At 48.7% G+C, this 20,283-nt stretch overlaps 1 protein-coding gene across 1 annotated transcript in view; it reads right to left on the bottom strand.

Moving 5' to 3' along the window:
• Window positions 1-4,890: 4,890 nt before the first annotated feature.
• SNX19 (sorting nexin 19) overlaps window positions 4,891-20,283 on the bottom strand; it is a 40,087-nt gene continuing 24,694 nt past the window's right edge. The window contains exon 13 of the mRNA XM_051812408.1: window positions 4,891-5,117. Within this exon, the coding sequence (XP_051668368.1) occupies window positions 5,105-5,117 (13 nt within the window). The 3' untranslated portion in view covers window positions 4,891-5,104. The remainder of the gene's footprint in view (window positions 5,118-20,283) is intronic.

Raw genomic sequence — 20,283 nt, 5'->3', positions numbered from 1 at the left:
AGCAGCCCCTCATTTTCTTTAATATTAAAGCTCAGTGTGCAGGCTCTCACAGGAGTTTTGGTTTCAGCTTTCCCCACATTTGCAGGTCATGTCCTGCCACCCATCATCACCATCTCCACAGAATCCTGAGGTGAATGCCTTAAAAACAGAAACCCCAGCATCCTCCAGGGATCCCTTGGAGACAGCAAAGGATGAGCTATTTAAAAGCAGTAGGCTGTGATGCTTTGCCAAACCCTCCTCACCTGAAGAAAGCACCATAACACATTTCTTTGTTTGCCCCAGTTCACCCACTCAGAAGCAGCGGGGGGGCTTGTTTTGCAAACCACAATTTAGAAGGGGGTCTATGTTTTTTCAGTGATTTAGGCTCTACAAGAGGGAATCACACCCTTAGTGTGCTACAGCTTAACTTGGTCTATGTGGATTATTTTAAGGAAACTTTTAACACCCAGCTCAAACCAATTTGAGATAGGGGCTCAAGGGCTTGAACATGAAATAGGGGCTGAAAAGGCCATCCCTACCCCATGCATGGCACAAAATATCCTCAGAAAATCACACCAGCTTGAGGTATCAGGTCTGGTCTGATATCAAGGGACATTGCTACACTGGAAAACATGCTGCAAGGGGCACTGAGGATGTTGGTCCAAGACTCAGCTTCCTGTGCAGCTCTGTCACTCAGGATCTGCAGCATAAAACCCAAGGCACGCTGTCAGTAGGTTGCATTCAAGTCTGAAAGCACAGCTAAAAGATCTCTGTGTGGGCCATCAGAGTGGGAAGAGCCAAGACCTACTGGGAATCAGCCCTGGAGTGTGTTGGCAGAGCTACACGAGAGCTCCCAGCGTGGGTATGAGCCATGCCCAGTGCCCAGTGATGGTCAGAAAAAGGTAGATTTGAGGAGCTTCTTGTGGCCACCCCTCACCCCAAGTGCCGCAGGAGGGTTTGTGCACCAATAAGGGAGGAGAAACATGGAAGGGCAAAGCACACACACCACCTGCTCAGGCTGTGCCTGCATCCAGGCAGCTCTGTCAGCCTCTCACTTGGAAAAAAAGCCACCACAAATATAGTTTCTCCCATCCAAGCCTCTCTCCTTCCCCTTCTGAGCTCATTCATGGCTCAGGCTCCGGGACAGCTGCCAGGTTGCCAAGTACCCCCAGATCCCAGAGCAACACAATCAGGATGATGGCAGGGCCAGCTGCTGGAAATCACTGCAAGATCCAAACAACTAAAGGCCATGCAGGGGAAAACAATAAACCACCAGAAAGCCCCTCACTCCTTTCCCTCTGCCTAGACATTGTGGGCTTGTTGTTACCACTATCCTTAAATGGCCAAATGAGCCCTGGCCAAATTGACAACTCATAATGAATTTTTAAAAATATTTTTAAAATACGCTGTGTGGGGACTGAATAGCCCAGGGAACAGGCAGTGGATTTTTTTCACATCTAAGTGATTGTTTTGAACGCAGCTCAGGTCAATAGAAGTGACCTTGACCGAGACCAGTGCCAGGTGACTCCAGTGCGAAATCCCCTCCTCCAGGCATCATCAGGAGTTTGTGGAATGGCAGAAAGGTGAGCTGTGTGCCTAAGGGATCTGTTAATCCTGGTTTAGTAGGGTTCATACATTTCCATATAGGCTCTGCTTGTAAGAGCTGCCCAACTCAGCAAGCTTAACTCAAAGGCAGAATCCCCTCCCTACGAGAAAAAAAATCGCTTTCTAACTACAGAATTACTGTCTCCTGCAACAAAACTCTCCAAATTAATTTTAAAACTTTAAAATTTTGTTTAAATTAGAGCACATTAAAGCAAGCAACAACATCCCTGTATAAATAACTGTAAGCACGTGTCTTCCCATGGTGGTTTGCACAGTGGGCTACCAAACGTCCTCAGCTGACACCAAACATCAGCCAAGGGACATGGAGAGGATGGAGAGGAGAAGGATGCCTGCTCTCTGAACACATGGGGACCAGGAACAACACAGCTCAGTGAGGAAGATGGGATTTTGGGACACAAATCGCCACAGGACCCCCACTGACAGCAGCTAAGCTGGGACTCTGGCTTGTTCTTCCCAAAAAACAAGGGCAGGGGAGGGAACCAACCAAAAATATTCATTTTAGTTCCAAAAGTATCGGGGATGCTCCTCATCAAGATGGGGGGAACAGAGGACAGGTTGGGATGGGCCTTGGATGCCATAAACACTGGTGTGCTGGTTTAAAGGTAAACCGGCAGGAGAAATGAACCCAACTCAAAAGAGATTATAAATCAGAGTTACAATTTAATAACAATAATACAATAAATACAATTGTACAGACAAACAATTGGTTTTAACTCACAAAACCCAGATGTATAACCCAGCACCCTGACCCACGAACAGAGTGGTGTTCATTGGCCCCCGTGCTGAGCCCCATGTGGTCCCCCTGAGTCCAAGGGAATAGGGGAGGAAAACTTGCTGGTCGAGAGTGCTGGTTGCAGTCCAGTCAAGGGTGGTGGTTGCAGTCTGGTCGAGGTTCTGGTCCTCCTCTGGATCCAACGAATGGGGCCAGAAGTCCCAAGACCCCAAGATTATATACCCTCAGGTTTGAGTGGGAATGCCCAGTACCTCCCCCAGGGCAGGGAGTTCCACAATGGGTGATTGTGAGTTGTGAGATATTTTTGGAATCCTTGATGGCCCATTAGCAGACATGACCCCTTAGGCTGGGTGTGGAGGTGCTAACGACTCCCTGGAGGGGAGTTATCACACCTGAGTCATTGGTGTGAGGATAGGAACATCCTCCTATCTCAAGGGTTTTTTAAACACCCAGCTTATAGCCTGAGGGGTCAGGTCTCCTCTGGGCAGCTGCTGCAAATGGTCTATTGTTAGCAGTTCCTGGGAAATGACAGAGGATGTAGAATACGCAGTGATGAACTGGTCCCGGCTGCTCTAACTAGGACAACTGGTGATGGTGACAAAGGACAGCTGAGGAAGAGCAGCAGCACTCAGGCAGTTAAGAACATAATATGTTACCAGCATATCACCCTACTCCAGCTCCACAGCCTTCCAGGCAGGGCTTTCCAGCTCCTGTTTCCAGCAGGCAGGATGGGAACTTGCAGCTGACTTGAATTTGAAACCAGAACTGCGGGATAATGTTGTTGTCCCCCTTTCCCTCTGCTCTCTGTCAGGGCTGTCCACAGTGGCAAAGCCACTCTTTCTACACCCCACTACTTCCACGCCAAGGCACACAAGTCTGGGACTTTCCCTCAAGATTTTAGGTGCCTCTGGGGGTGGGAAGGGGATCTGACTAACCTGGCACTCTGCACCACCAGCCCCACAGGTGCCCAGATATATCCTGAGCATCAGGACGCTTAGGAAAAGCCCACACACACCCTCCATGCTGTGCCAGCTCCACAGAAATAGAGCCCCAACCTGTCAGCTCTGTTCAGCTTTGCTCCAAGCACATTAGATGAGGCAAAACCAAAGGTGCTGCTCCCCATTACAAACCTGGAAATAAGGAAAATAAACCAGAGGGGATACAGTTCTAGGCTGGGCTTGTCATCAATGTGCCTCCTGAGCCATTTTCCACCACCGTGGAAAATGCAGTGTATATGTGCAGAGTGTTTCTCCAGCAGTGCACTACAGTGTATATGTGCAGAGTGTTTCTCCAGCACTGAGTCCTCTCCAGTTTCACTCCCCTTTTAGGGCAGCACATTAACCTTAGTGTGTGGCCATCCAAAACACCCTGTTCCTTGTGGTGTTCCATGAGGGAGAGGAAGGATCTGCACCTTTGCTGTTCCAGAGACTCTTGGTTTTTCAGAGGAGCAATCACTGTATGTGCAGTCCAGCAGACCCGTGGGCTCCCACATCTCAGCACGTTAACAGCTGACTAGTTCATTATTAGAGTCTGGTCCAGCTGAACTCCTCCCTTCCTGTCCTCTGCCTTCCAGATAGAGGGGGAGTTCCCTATGGAGAAGTCTCTCACCTACAGCAAAGGAGAGCAAAGGGTTTGTCATTTTTGGTGGGAACAGGAGCCACTACAACCTCTCGCTGAAATTGCTTTTCTTCACCCAGCTTTCATCAGAAGCATCCTGACAGCTTGTTACCCTCATTGCATCCCACAAGCTCACCCCCACTGTCTCCACGTGCATGACAAGCCTGTTCCTGCCTAAACACCACTCCTGGGCAACTGGCTTCTTTCTCATCCATTCCTTTATCCTCCAAGGCTTTGCTGTGTGCATGGAAGACAGGACAGATGTCCAGGCTGCTGCAGTCCGGGGTGCCCTGAGGGACAGGAATTGCAGGATGAGGTAAGGCAGGAGGAAGTGGGTGCTCGGGGTGCCCTGAGGGACAGGAATTGCAGGATGAGGTAAGGCAGGAGGAAGTGGGTGCTCAGTGCTGAAGAGAAGGACAGCTGTGGCTGCTCCCAGGATCTGGAGCAAGTTAATTGATATATACCAGAGTTGGACCAGAAGGAAAGCTGGGCACTCACAGCCAAGAGAGCTGAACTGCTTTGGAAGAAGCCCTGGCCTTTGTTGGGCAATCTCTATGGAAGACACTCACTGTGCTCCAAGAGCAAAAGGCAAATTAGGGATAAGTAAACGCACACCCCCTCACTCAGTCATGCACAGCCCAAAACACAGCTCAGCACAGCCCTCCAGCTTCCCACCTCCCAAAAAACAGCCTCCAACAGCCAGCCCGCAGCTCATCCTGTGCAGCTGCCCCTGAGGAGCTCAATGTGAGAAACAGCAAGATTCCAGCCTTTCCAGGGCTCGGGGAAGTCCAATGCACATACCATCTTGTACAGCCAGGGCCTGTAACTCCCAGTGCCTGACAGTCTTTGAGAGCTCAGGGGAGGGTCAGCAGCAACTGGGACCTCAAGCTTTCTTTACAAGGCAACATTAAATACACAGCCAACTGCTCAGTAAATAAAAACTGCAAACCCTTTATTTGGAACATTTACAACAGTCAGCAATACAACCTTGCACTTCTTTGGACTCTTGCAGTTATAATTCAATAAAAGAAAACTCCAGTTGGTTCCTGCCACCCATAAGTTCAGCCAAATCCTATCCTGTCACACAAGCAGCAACTCAGACCCAGCCAGGACTTCCTCTGTTGCCATGTAGTAGTTCAGGATGCTCTGTTACAGAAAGGATCTGGAAACAGGGAAAAAGAAAGGTATAAGCCTTCAGAAAAATATAAAACACTCCTCCTTGCTGCTCCTCAAGCCTTTAATGTCCTCAGTCACTGCAAGCTTCTTACTGCAAAGGGAACATCAAACACACCAGGACAGCTGCTTTTCTCATCCCTTCCCTAGAAAACTCAGCCCCCCCCGAGCCTCATTTATACAACTTCATGCCCTCATGCACCTGTGAGGACAGGTTAATTGGAGCCACAAGCTTAACCTCCTTCTCTCCTGCAGGTGGGACAGTTCAGTTTACTTTGTCCTCCTCGTTTCCCAAACAGTCAGAGATGGCCCAGGGAACTGTCTTTGAGATGCACTTTAAAGCCTTTGTGGGTGACTGATACTGGAAGATCTGGGAAGCCCTGTATGTTTCCACTGTATGTAAAAAGCTTCATAAGGCTTAGCAAGAATTACTGAGCAAGAGAACTCCTCTGAGCCACACGTGCACCCAAACCACCTATACATTAAGCTTCCCTTTTTGCATGTGCTGACACATCCACAAAATTACAGATTTAATTAACAAACATCACTGCTGTGCCCTTCCAGATGATAGAAACCCCCTCTGTGCATGCACACGCAAAACCCTTGTGCACACCCTTGTGTGCAAATGATCTGTGCTCCATTTGTGTTTGGCTTGGCTGCACAGCCTGCGCTCCGTGGGCTCAGCCAGGAGATATCCAGGCTAAGATAAACACCAGGCAGCTGCTGGGAGCCAGGGATACTTTGGTGATTAACAGCTGTGTGGGGTTTACAAATGAGCCCTCCAGAACAGCCTGTGTCATTTCAGCTTTCTGTTTGTCAGGAGAAGGCTGGGAGAGATCAGAGGACATTGTCTGTGAAAATCACAGGTGGGAAACCTGATGAGGAGAAGCTGTTGCCTAAAATCCTGTCCCTTTCCTAGCACTCTGGCTTTGCCCAGCACCTCATGTGCAGCCACAACTGTGAATGTGATTATTTCAAGGTTACTTGAATCTATTAAGCTCTTTAGAGAGTGGCCAGAGGAGGGCAACAAAGATGGTCAAGGGCCTTGAGGGGAAGCGGTGTGAGGAGCAGTTGAGGGGCACTTCAGCTTCAAGGAGACTGAGGGGAGACCTCATTGCAGTTAAGTTTTCCATGGGAGGAGAAGAGGAGAGGCAGGCACTGAACTCTACTCTGTGGGGACCAGGGACAGGACCCCAGGGAATGGCCTGAAGTTGTGTCAGGGGAGGTTTAGGTTGGAGATTAGAAAAATTTCTTCCCCCGGAGGGTGGTTGGGCACTGCCCAGGCTCCCCAGGGCAGTGGTCATGGCCGCAAGGCTGACAGAGCTCCAGGAGGGTTTGGATGATCCTCTGGGGCACAGGATGTGACTCTTGGGGATGGTCCTGTGAAGGGACAAGAGTTGAATTCGATGATCCTTGTGGGTCCCTTCCAACTCAGCATATTCTGTGATTTTGTGAATCCATGAACGAATAGCAAAAAGCTTCTGGAGCAGCCTGTTCTCTCCTGGTTTAACATAACCAAATATTTCAGAAAAAGGTCCTATAAGTGTTCCATTTGTGGCTCTTGACAAATGGGCTCTTCCAGTGTGGACAAGCAGCAAGTGACAGGCTCGTCCTGGAAGAGGAGAAGCTGGGAAAAGGAGATGGACCTGGGCTTTAGAATAAGAATGGAGCTTATGGGGATATATGGGGAAGATATATGGGGAATATGTGGGAAAGACAAAAAACAATATTATTACCCCTTCATACCAAGAAGGAACAGGATCATAGATTCCCAGAATGGTTTGTGTTGGAAGGGACCTTAAAGATAACATAGTTCCACCCCCCTGCCTTGGGCAGGGACACCTTGCTCAAAGCCCTGTCCAACCTGGCCTTGGACACATCTTAGGCCTTGATGCCTAATGACTGTAGCTGATCATGTCCGAAGAGCACTAGGAAATTCCCAGTCTGACTTTGCCACAGCTAAGGCAGGACTGCTGAATGGAAACCCATCTCAGCAGCCCAGGATGCCTTATGCACCATTCCAGAGCCAAAGATGTTTTGATGGAGAAAAGGGGTGAGAAGTGAAAGTTGTTCACAATGCGACTGTAAAAACAAAGTCTGGGGATTAGTTAATAATGTGTGGCCTGAGAAAACACATCTCCCCATAAAGACCCTGGTTCAAATGAACTGGGGCTGTTATTAAAACCCACCATCTGCATGTCTGTTTTCCACTGGGTCTAGTGTGAATTTAAAGGGAGAAATAGTCCTCTCAATATCATCCTTCAGGGCACTTCGAAATCCAGATATGGCTGAAATATGCTGTGGCTTGGACTCATCCCTGCATCCCGTTTATATTGAAACTAAATGTAGAGAGCTGCAAGCCCTCAAGCTTTTATCTAGGAAGCCTTTGTTGAAGGCAACAGCTCCTTGTCTTCAAAATGCTGAAGGATCTAGATCTGGATCTCTACTCCTCCTTTCCCTCTTCCCCACTCCCAGCTCTCTCCTTGCCCCACACCTGAAAAACCAGATCTAGTACTAACCCACCTGAGCTCAGGGGGAGTGGAGGCCTCCCTGGCTTGGCTCAGGTTGCCCTTTCATGCCTGATTGCAGCTTATCAAGGACCAAAGTCCTTGGAAAAATGGAAAAAGGAGAGCTCCCTCTGACAGCTTAACTGATGGGTGTAACTAGGGACTGGCCCACACAGCTTTTCATTAGTGCAAGGCACAGCATAGGCATTATTATGGCTGTTGTGGAGGAGTCCAGGAAAATGGCATCTCCCCCAGCCTGCAGGGAAAAGGGGAACAGAGAGGCATGGTACAACCACAATGCTCTCTGTCCTCTTAGGGATTCATAGCTGGCTATCAGGGTGTGTTTCCAGTGCATCCTGGGTACATCCAAGCACATTTTGGTTTCATTGCATGTGGTACATTTTGATTTTTTTAAACTTCTGCAGCACCCTGGTCACCACTGTCTGAGTCTCTGAGTCTGGAGTCTGTGCTTCCTTCCCTCCAGACACTTCCTTCTCTCTAGAAGAGCCCGACCCTCTCTTTCCTGAGCCCACAGGTTGCTGGTTTTGGCTGTGGTTCCTTCTCCTCCCCTCCTGAGTGCTGAGATGTCCTCCCTCAGTTGTTGCTGCTGGGTACCTGAGGTGTCTGTATCACTTCCCCTGCTTTCCTTCCTGAAATATTATAAATATTTTCTTACATAGCAAAACACAGCCATACTAAGAAATACACTACTTTTCTAGGTAGAAACAAAGTCCCTTGTCTCCCTTCCTCCCTCTGCCTTTCCAAGCAGAACTGGGTTCTCTCTCCTATGTTTCAAACAAGATTTGGGATTTGTTAGTTTGATTCTGCAGCTTCAAGCTTTCTTACTCCTGGGCAATGCTCTTCTCGTGGCTGCTTTATAGAAGAACTTGTGATTCTAAATGGCAAAGTGAAGGAAAAGGAAGTAAACTGAATATTGTGCCAGAATCACTCCTGGCACTCCTCCCATTTCTATTTTCCCTTACTTCATAAAGCTGGAATAAATCAAAGTGAGCAACACACCAGTGAACTGATGAAAGGGTAGCAGAATCAGCACTCTGGTCCCTTGTACTGGTATAAAAAAGGTGTACTCCCAGTTTGCCTGAATTACAAGTGGTGGGGAAGGAGAATAGCCCTGGAGTGTTTATTAGCAGTCATAACCTTAATCAAATAACACTCAAGGATATGTAAAGGAATCTGTTCCACTGCAGCCTCCCAAGCCAAATAAAGGAGTAAATGGGACTTCTATCAAAAATCCCTTTTAAAACTCATGCATGTTGGGCTCTTAAAAAAAAAAAAAAATTTCTCCCAATGTCTTGGGGAACAGCCAAAGCTCCAGAGGAGCCACCCTGGATGAAGCCAGAGTGCCAAAGACTCAGGCTCTGCGGGAACCATCTCTAGCACTGGAGAGAAGTGATGGGACAGGGTGATCCTGCCTGCTTGGAGGAGGATGTAGAGGATGAAAAGGATGCTCTCCAGAAACATCAAGGTCAGGTTGGACAGGGCTTGGAGCAACCTGTCCCTGCCCAAGGCAGGGTGTTGGAATGAGGTAATCTTTAAGGCCCTTTCCAGCCCAAAAAATTCCAGGATTCCATGATTATATGATCACTGGCCTTACAGGCATCTCCTAGCTCAGAGATTTCCATCTGCCCATTTCACTTTTCATGGCAGGAGCCTCATTCACTCCCTCTCCCCGTCTGTGGGGCTGCTTCAGTCCAGGTTTATATTATTATGTAGAATTACTTGGGGGGAAAAAAAGGAAAGAAAAGAAACAGACTCTGTGTAATAGAGGTACATTAGTAAATAGTCACTGCCCTAATCCCCTCTGACAATGAAAGATATCCAACCAGAAAATGTTCGAGCCTGTAACTCAATCTGAAATTTAAGCACAAGGAAGTCATGTCAAAAGGGGACTTGGGTTCCCATAAAAGCCTCTTTACTTCCAGACCCTGGGCCCCTTAGCCAAAAAAACAGAGCAAACTTCCAGACATAACATCTGAGAAGTGCAGGCCTCACAAAGGGAGTCTCTAACCTCTGACAGAGAGACAACCACCAGGAAAACAAGTGGAGCAAAGGAAGCCTTTGAGCCCAGATAAAGGACCTGCCACAGAACAGGGGCACAGTTTCCATCAGAGATCAAGCAGGCAGTGGTACACTACCCCAGGAGGGCTGGAGAAAGCCTTCTCAGGGGAGTAATTCCAAACCAGACTGGATAAAGCCCTGGAGAAAATTTGTGGCTGGAGTCTGTTCTCCTTCACTTTTGTGCAACAACCCTGAAGAATGACAGAAGAAATTGGCTTGGTGTAGGAAGAGGAGCCCCTGGGCAGAGAGAGGGGGATTAAATAACCTAATTGTGGTTTCAGTTCTCTAGCTCCATCACTTCTATCCCACTAAGGACACGCAGAGTGTGAGGTCCCCCAGCATGGCATGGGCAGGGCTGAAAATCCTCCTGAAAGCAGCACATGTCACCTGGGGAGGAGAAGGCACCTCCATTGGAGAGATTGTGAGGACACCTCTGTGTGAGGGCACCTCTGTGTGAGGGCACCTGAGATGAACACCTCCTCTGCAGTCAGTGATGATACCAAAAAGAAGGATTATGGGCCAAATTTCAGGCTACTTTTAAGAGTAGAAGACCAGCCCATGACCCAGCCTTTGTTTTTTCAACAAAGGAAGAGAACCCCTAGGACAGCATCATCTTTTCCAGGACTGGCAGCCATACTGTTCCATTCCATGTCTCCACTCACTTTGCCTTGCCTGCCTGACCTCAGCAGCTTCTCATGGACTGCCAGAAACCTAGATCCTATTCTTCCAGCCATGAAGCACCTGCCCAGAGTGTTTCAGAGTCCCCCCTTACAGCAATGTCCCACAGTCCATCAGAAAGATCCCTTGGGGGTGCAATTATTGCTCTAGAGGAACCCCAAACCTAAAAAAAGAAGAGCTGCCTCCATAGCACACACAGAAATTTTCCTCCACAGTCAAGCCACAGGACTAGGGACTGTGAGGGGATGTGGGAACAGCATCATTCAATGAGAACAGGTAACTTAGAATCCCAGAATGGTTTGGGTTGGAAGGGACCTTAAAGCTCATCTCATTCCAACCCCTGCCATGGGCAGGGATACCTTCCACTATCCCAGGTTGCTCCAAGCCCCATCCAACCTGGCCTTGGACACGTCCAGGGATGGGGCAGCCACAGGTTTTCTGGGCAATCTCTGCCAGGGCCTCACCACTCACAGGGAAGGACTTCCTCCTAATAGCTAAACTTGCTAATACCAGAACTTGTTAATACCAAATTTGCTCACCTTGGTTTCTCCTGTTATCTCAAATTTCATGGTCCCTGTTTAGCTCAGACCCCCACCAATGCAGGATGAGCTACTGGAGCACCAGCTTGTGCTCCCAGTGCCTCCATGGCCCTAACAGGTCCTGCATCTGTACTGCTGGCACACTGCACCCTCTGCCTACACGGAAAGCAGCATCACCCTGATGAAAAAGGAATGTCTAGAGGAAAGTGTTGGGAAAACAAGGAGCAGCCTGCAGAGAACAAAAGCTCCTCAACTGCAGGACTCCAGAGTGTGCCAGGAGCAGTGCTGGCTGCACTTCACCCCTCTTTATCCCAAGCCTCCAGACACAAGACTCCACTGGTGTTGAATTCCCACCGCATGTGACAGGATCTCTCCCCTGATACACCAGGAAGTCCCTCTCTGCTTGTTGGGAATTTTCCAATATGATGGTTTCTCATCGGAAAATGCCAGTACACTGAAATCAAAACCTGTGGTGGGAATGTACCAGTTGCAGGGAAAGTTTCATGGGAAACTTTTCTTCAAGCCCAGGCTGGAGCTTCCCCCTTGAGAACTGTGAGCAAGGGCTCTCTGCATCCCACATCCCCATCCCCTGGCAGAGCTGGTGGTCCCCCGGGATGGGGACACCCCCACCCCTCTCTGTATTTCCTTCTCCTCCTCTCCCCACCCCAGGACCCTTCACTGGGAGGCTCATGGCTCTGCAGACTGATTTTATCCTTTATAGATGCTGTAACCCCCAGGGACACAGACCCTTCACCCTGCAGGCAGGACGTTATTTCAGAACATGGGAAGTGCAGGGGGGATGTGAAGCCACACTTGTTTCTCTTCAAGATTACTTGTCCACCAGATTTTCCTGAGAAAAACTGAGCAGAGCCTTGGGATCACCCTGAAGGAAACAGGCTCAAATCTGGGAGAAGCTCCCATCCAGGAGCTGGGCTCTGGCCTGCACAGAGCTTGCAGGATGCTGTGGTGGCAGAAGGTTCACGAGTGTCCCCTGTCAACAGTGGCTTTCCCTTTTCCCTCGCAGGATTTGCGGTGGCTGAGACAACAGCACCATCTTGTGCCTCTGCTTGGCCTGGGGAAAGATTTTAGTGACAATCACAAAGCTCCCTCTCGTGGATCCTGCAGCCAGCAGGTCACACCAGCCTAGATGCTCCTCTGCACATCCAAAGTTGCGCATCAAGGCCAGGTTGGATCCCCATGGCAGGTGGTGGAACGAGATGAGGTTTAAGGTCCCTTCCAACCCAAACCATTCTGGGATTCCATGATCCCTTGAATTGGAAAGTTCAGAGCAGGTGTGAGGGCAAAACCAGACCTTGCACTTTGCCTGCTCTCCAAATCAAAGTGAAGAAACCACTCCTGGGCATGGCAGGATGTGGCATGTTCATGCCCTAATCAACCACAACACCTGGGGTTCCACACAAGGACATTGTGCAGGCAAAGGTTTATCCTGTGGGTGGGGAAGTCTGTATCTGACAGCTCAAACCTGCCCCTGAGGATCACAGCACATTATTTTAGGAGCTACCAGGTTAGGTTTAGGAGCTACTAATTTTGTTCCCAAAAAAAATCTGAAGGGCTTGGGTCCTTCTAGAGCTGTTTGAAGACAAGGGAGGTATCTCCACCCATGATCTGCAGAGCTGGGGCCCACAGGCACTCACGTGACAGGCAGCATAACTTAAACTTTTTTGGAAGTTTAAGGTTGTTGCAGGAGGATGCTCCCTGCAAACACTGTCGGTGCCTGCCAGGCTTTCCACACCTCCAGGGTCAGAGCTGGCACTTTAACCGGATTCGGCACAGCACCAGGGGTTATTTGCTCATACAAAAGTGTCCCTACCCCTACTGCAACCATTTTCTAATTTCACATCGTGATGAAATCGGGTCCTTCTGAAGTTTTTCCCCCAGAAAAGGATCAAGATTGCAAAATCTCTCAGTGCCATCTCATCTGCCAGTGCTTGTGCTGCACTCCAGGCTAAACACAGCTGCTGCCAAGCAGAAGAGATAAACTTTTTCTTAAGGACAATACAATCCACAGACCAAACATAAAGAGCTTTTAAAAGGGTATTAGTAGCTTTAGAGGGAACTTTAGCTCTGTGTTTGCCACCTGAGTGAAGCAATGACTGTAGCCCTGCTCTCTCATGCTGATCTCACACCCTGATGTCTCAAGGTACCTGATGTGTCCTCCTCTCTCCCACCCACAGAATTTTCCTCTCAAGACACAATAAAGAAGTGCAGATTTCACACAGAATCACAGAACCACTGAACTTGGAAAAGTTGATCTTCAAAGATCAAGTCCAAACACCAACCCAGCACCACCATAACCACCTCTAAACCATCAAGGGTCACATCCAGAAGCCTTTTGAAGACTTCCAGAGACTGATTCCATCACCTCTCTGGGCAACTTATTCCAAGTTCAGCCTTCCCCACGTCCCTCACCATGCACACTGAACCTTCCAGGGAATATCAGGCCTGCCAGCCTTGTTGTTGTTCACTATCGATGAGATAATGTCTCTTAAATCTGGATCCCTGACACGAGAGTGTTCAACCTCCTTTTGCCTGTGGCTGCGTTCCAGTTTCAGGACAGAAATGACCAGGAGAAATATGAGAAGTTAGTGACATTCTTGGCTTGGGAATCGTCAGCCTGGCGTGGAAAGGAATGTGATCAGAAAGAGACATTGCAGTGGTTATTTTCAAGGCCTTGCTGTGTGAAGTGCTTTCATCCATGCTGTTCTAAAGTGGCTTTTGGGCTCCAGGTGAACCTTAGGGGTAGAACAGGTTATTTTCTGTTGGGTCAAGAACAACCTTTAAAAAGGAATTGCAGCCCATTGTGGCTATTTATACCCTGGATGCTGTTTACCTCAAGATGGACAAGAATGTATCCTGCTTTTCCAGGCAGGTGCTGGCAGGAATATTGCCAAGTAACACTGTGCCTGCCTTGAGGGATAGGGGGCGTTTCAGATGGGGCTGCTTTGGAGATGCACATGAATCTGGGATAAAGCTCCTGGAACATGCAAGGATGTGTTTGAGCTGAAGTGTGTTGGGAGTGACAGCCATAAAAGCTAGTTTATTAGAATTCACTTGCACGGACAAAAGGAAAAGCTTAATGGAGCTTGATGGAGTGTCGGGAGCCCAGAGCAGCCTTGGTTCAATAAAAGCACATTGGCTTTTGAGATAGTGATGAAGTGCAGCCCTGGGAAGGCTCCTCACATGGCAGGAGAGCTCCAGGCGCTTTGTCTTCATCATTTTGTCACAAAAGGAGCAACAAGAAACAATCTGCGTCCTCTTAGCGTTACTCAATTGTTCCAATGGCAACTTCCTCTCCCAAGGCCGCATCCAGAGGAGCAGGTGAGGCAATCTGGGTGAGAAATAAAGCATGTTGTTTGTGCTGGTGGCTGGAGCACATGCATGGTGGTGGTGAGGGAGGAATACAAGAATTTTTATTGGTCTAATTACTCAAAAATGTGAGATACTTCAAAAATTTGAAATCCCCACCGGCACAGGAGCACACGCTTGTCACACAGACAAATTCTCTAGTGGCCCCGACTATACAGGAGGCAGATAAGCATCAGAGCATCTGTGGAGGAGACTACCCAGAGCTAATGCTCTAAAAGGGACTGCAAACATGAGCAAACTAGAGAATATGTTGCAGACAGAGCATCCAGCAGCATTTTTTGCAACAAACACGTCATGAGTGCCATCAGATGGAGGCCACTCGCTGGCAGCAAGAGGGGAGGTCAGGACCATGTGTCCTGCATGCTGTACCAGCCAGACATGGAGAGGATGAGCCCCCAACATCATAACCTGATATTAATTAACACCAGCTCAGCTTCCACAGCTCTTTCTCCCCATCCTGTACTGCGAGAGCTCCCGAGGCACATAGGAATGGCATTACTTATAGAATCCTAGAACAGTTTGGGTTGGAAGGGACCTTAAAGATCACTTTGTTCCACCCTCTGCCATGGGTAGAGACACCTTCCACCAGGCCAGGTAAGGGGAATTCTAGTCCTTCAAGGGGAATTTTAGTGGATTTCTCCAAGAGAAGCGGCTCATAGCTGCCCTCACATGGATGTCACCACCTCACAGCCATCAAGTGAAGCTATTAAATACCAAGCACTTCCCATGAGGCTGACATTTTTAATCCCCACTCTGCATTCTCTTTTCACACACTGGTGACTGAGGCCTTTCCCCACTGTGAGGGCTTTCCCTTCTTCCCCATTTCTCCAGCCTTATTGCTCCCTCCCACTCGCAGCTGAGAATTAAAAGACATAATAAAGAGCCCTTGAACCGGACGGCGGGGTGGGGGGTTGAAAAAAAAAAATCAGGTCCGTTGTTTGAGGCAGGGATTCATCTGCCTCTCCCTGTGGAGATGAAGAGGCCCTTTCACCCCAGCAACCAGAAGGTTGAAGCTGGATATGTGCTCACCAGTCTGGCTGTGGCTGGGAGCTGCCAGCCCAGGGGCTGACAGCAGTGACATTTCTACCTCAGATTAGAGGGGATGGTGCAAAAACGTATTAGAGTTGCTGGGGAGACTGGCCCTTCATAAGGCTGCACGCCTGGGAGTGGGCTGGGGTAGCTATGAAATGGGGCCACAGCGTGGCTTCAACCCTCTTTGCAGATTAAGGTTAATCAGAGCCTCACCAGCCCATCCTGCTCTCCCAGCAGAGTCCAGACCAGCTGGAGGTGGGAGACCAGTGCTTCCAATATCCCCACCCAGTGCCCCTGCTTTGTTCTTTGCTTCTGCCGAGTGACTTTCATTACAAATATCCTGTTATTATGGAGGGAGAGAGGGGGGGGAGAGGGCCCACACAAAGAGAAAGAAAAGGCTGCCTGCTAGAAACCCAGTAATTACAGGGCTTTGGCTTTCCTGGAGGAGGATTCATACTGATTCGACATGGCTGTGGTTCACACGTACAGCTCCCTCTGGGGGCAGGCTCCTGGTTTGATTTCATTATCAGCTGCCAGGGGAACTTTTGCCCCAAAATGAGTTCCCAAAAGGGGATAGTTGCACTTTTATTAGTTGCTTTGAAAGCAGTTTTGCTGTGCCCCCAGAAGCCTCCACGTTGGAGGCTTGGCCACAGGATGGGAGAGCACAAGTGCCACGAGTTGGGCTGTCAGAGCAGCCTTGTTATGGTCAAAATGTATGGAAAAACTTCTTATAGAATCCCAGACTGGTTTGGGTTGGAAGGGACCTTCAAGATCATCTTGTTCCAGCCCCCTGCCATGGGCAGGGACACCTCCCACTAGATCAGGTTGCTCCAAGCCCTGTCCAACCTGGCCTTGGACACTTCCAGGGATGGGAATCCACATCTCTCTGGTCTGTTATTGATATGCAGTCACCACTTATTTTAGCAAAATCTGGTTGAATCAACCTTTCAAATCTCTCCTAACCCCACACATGTGAAGACACTGTTCTCACATTGCTTATAAAGATAAGTCAAATCTCTGTTTGTCCTTTTACAAGGCAGGTAAAACATAATTCAGGTATAAATGTGTGCAGGTAAAGTCTGGCAGGACCCAAATTTGACCTTTCTGTATTCATTCTTAAGTGTTGCATGATTTTTTTCAGTTCAAGCTCAGCACCCACAACATTCACTGTCAGGACTTCTGCACAGCTCTGGGTCAAGTACCAACCCCATTTTACACCTGGGTGAAACAATGGCTCAGATTAACCAGGCCAAGTTCATGCTGGAAATCTGAGAAAGAACAACCCAAACTGCCTCTTCCCTGCTCAAAAAGCATGTTAGACACCCTCTCCCCCTCCCTAATGCATCTTTACATATTGTACACAAACCTGAAAAGGGGCCTGTTTGGGGTAATTTTACACCATTCCTCTGGGAAATGTATTTCAGAGCTGGTTTTTCATCTCCCCTGGTGATTTACCAACAACTCTAGGACATTTGTAGGACACCTCACAGCAGCAGGGCTGATGATGAGACAGAAAACTCAACAGGAAAGATGTTTCTGCCAACAGCACATGGACCTTTAGGCAAGTTACCTCAATCCTTTGTGGTTTTATGATGTGCGCAAGACAAGAACCAGCACATCAATTCACTACAGTCTCAGAGGGGAGTATAGTCATTAGATGACAAATAGAAACCTCCTGTCATGGACAGTGCCCCAAAGTACCAGTACTTCAATCCCTGTAAGCTCACAAACTCCACTCCTGTGTGCTTCCAGGTGTCCGGATCCATTAGTCTTGGAACGAATGCAAAGTGCAGAGCTGGACTGAAGTTTGGGCTTCAGGCAACTCCAATCTGCTACTAAAAAATAGTAGAATGGTTTGGGTTGGAAGGGATGTTAAAGCCCATCTCATTCCACTCCCTGCCATGGGCAGGGACACCTTCTCCTAGACTAAGGTGGAGGTCGCTTCAAGTCCTGTCCCAGCTGGCCTCGAACACTTCCAGGGATGGGGCAGCCACAGCTTCTCTGAGCAACCCGTGCAAGGGCCTCCCCACCCTCACAGGGAAGAATTTCTTCCCTCTATCCAATCTAAATCTACCCTTCTGTGGCTTAAGACCAATCCCCCTTGTCCTTTCCCTATCCTTGTAAAAAGCCCCTCTTCAGTCTTCTTCTAAAATCACTTAGGTGAGCATTGGAACTGAGTCCCAGGTTTATGGTTTGGCTCCTTGTAAAGACAGGCCCACTCACAAAACTCAGCCCCAAGCTCAGCATTTGGTTTCCAAACATGCTGAACGTTGCTTTGGTTCTCTCTCTTAATTCCCATCATCTTTCTCTTCCTCTCTTTATTTACTTCTTAATTTCCCTGGGTCTTAATTTCCTGCCCCTTGAGCCCTCCTGCGCCCAATCCCTGCCTACATGGGATTGACTCCACAGCTTTTCCCTCTTCAGGGAGAGGTCAGGGATGAAGGTTGGTGTGGGGAGAAGAAAGGCAGGAGCAGACAGAGAGGGAGCTGTCATAAAGGTCTGGCTGTGAAGCCTCTCTGAGAGAATGCCACCTGGGGAGGCTGTAACAGCTTTAGTCTGCAGTACAGGGGGATTAAAAGACTAGTTCTCACAGGACAAAAAGGAACGGAAGGAGCAGAACAAGGGCAGAATGAAGCTGCAAGGGGAGGAAAGGAGAAAGTTAAAGAGCTCAGCTCTAAAGAGCATCGGGGTTTAAAGAGCTCCAGTTGGAGCGTAAAAAATGTGAAGTGGCCTGCACAGAAAAGGGGCTTTGGCCAATGGTTCTGCTTTGCTTTTTCACACTAAGCACACACACTTCAGGCTGCTTCAATCAAGGTAATTTGGGATGTTTGGCTTTGTTCATTTTCAGGGGCAAAGGAGTAGGAGGGGGCAGCAGAAGGTTAATGAGGCTTCACCAGATGCGACAGACACTCGAAAGGAGCAGTGGCCATTCTGTGTTCTAAATAGCGGCTTATGGCTTTGATCCTCACCCCTCCTGTCCCTCAAATCCCCCTTGTCCTTGAGGGCCACGGAAGAGTGAAGGGGTCTGGGAATAGGAAGGAAGTACGTGGAATTGTGGGATACCCTCCTCAAGTGCTGCTTGAGCAGCCTTTTCACCCCTTCCACGAGGCCTGGAGATGGAGAGTGTGACTGAAAAGGTAAGGAAAGAAGGAGACTTGAAATGCTTTCCAAAAGAAAAGAAAAAACCCAAAATCTCAATGCATCAATTGCAGGACATGTAAAGGCCAAGGAGCCACCAACATGGACAAGCAGCTGCACTCCAACAGGGAAACCTGGCACTCCAAAACTTCTTGGAGCATTGCTCAGGTATTGCAGGAAATGGGGCTTCTTAGGGCTGGGTAACCTCAAACCAAGGACTGCTTTGCCAAATTAGCAGGGTTTGGACATGGCCAATATCCTTGTGAATAATACAGTATATTCTTCTCAAAGACAGGAGGATTTTTCCAGTTTAGTCTTCAAAAACCTTTGAAGCAATGGCAGCAGAGGAAGGTGAGACACCACCCATGAGTCCAGAGTTCCTCCCATGAACACACGCCCGAGCCTAAGGCACTCAGAGAGTAGAGAAGCAGGTTTCCAAGCAGCCACAGGACTGTAACATGTTCTCTCATCTTTGATGTGACCCATCTTCCCAGCTTCACAGGCTTCCAAGCCAGGAGAGATGCTTCAGGCACAGTCAAATGTCTAAGGCAGGTTTTCCAGGCTATTTCAGCAGCTCAGCAGAGCTGGGGGCTGGTGGTGCTCTGTGCACAAATTCTACTCAGAGGGGAAAAAGGAAAGACTTTGTAACATAATAAGCAAGTTCCAGACAGGAATTAGAGTGCAGCACATCCAGCGGAGACAGGGGCTCGAGTGGCATTAAGGTAGGAAGAATATAATTACCTGACCTGGACTGTGGCCAGGATAAAGGTATTAATTTATTTCAACAAAGTCACAAGTGCCAAACCCTGGATTTTACATTTAAACCCAGATGATAGTAAATCACAGCACCCTGATTCTATTCTTCCAACTTTTGGCTGGAAGGGACAGTCTTCCTGATAGGTTTTCATCCCTAATGCCTACCTTGAGAGCTCACCCTCAGCTTCATTTGGGAAGATCAATGCCATCCCAGTAGCTATGGATCTGCAAGGCAATCCCTGCACCTTGCAGGACAGAGGAACATCTTCCCAGTCCCCACAAATTGCCTGCAGGAGGTGAAGCCACACTCGGTGTCAAATTCAGCCCCAAGTTCGATCTGGTATTAATTATCCCCTGCTCTGATGAGATAAACGCTTAATCCTCTGGCTGTTGACACTGGAAATGGCCCAATCCACGCCGGGGTGGATATTATCCCAGGGAACTAGGCTTCAGCCACGATTCCCACATCATGTGCCATACAAATGTTCACTAGCTTGCAGGGAATGGATTCCATGGGGTGAACAGGATCCTTCTGTGGCACAGCTAATCCACAATAATACATGACCCAAGCATTGATTGTATCAGGTTTTTCTTCCTCCATTTTTTTTCCTTCAACATAGTATTTCAAATTTCACATGGAATTTCTCCTTTTCAGACATTCCCTACCTCCTTAGAGCTTACCAGCTTTCCTGCTCCAAAGGGAACTTCCTAAGCTCCACTGCCCAAGGGACGTGGGGATGGGTCTGCACAATCCCTGCTTCTCTGGGAGTCTTTCTCTGCCTTCCAGGAGAAAGGCAATAGATCTCCACATGGCTTCCCTGGTTTCACATTCCCTGGCAAGGCTAAACCAAGGAGTTTGTGTTGCAGGGAGAAAGCAGGAATGCTGATGCTGCCAGAGGTGGGAAACTGTCCTGATTCCTGATGAAGCTGTTAAGGACTGTGGTCTTTCCTGTGTCTGAGCATGTGTGTGCCAGGAAAGAAAACCACTGTGTGCCAGGAAGAAAAACCACTGTCCCACACCCCACTGTCACCTGTCCTG

Source organism: Manacus candei, unplaced genomic scaffold (genome assembly GCF_025592945.1).
Source record: "Manacus candei isolate 608988 ecotype Guabito, Panama unplaced genomic scaffold, ASM2559294v1 h1tg000086l, whole genome shotgun sequence".
In the NCBI taxonomy this organism is placed as follows: Eukaryota; Metazoa; Chordata; class Aves; order Passeriformes; family Pipridae; genus Manacus; species Manacus candei.
This window is presented reverse-complemented; position numbering and strand designations above follow the sequence as displayed.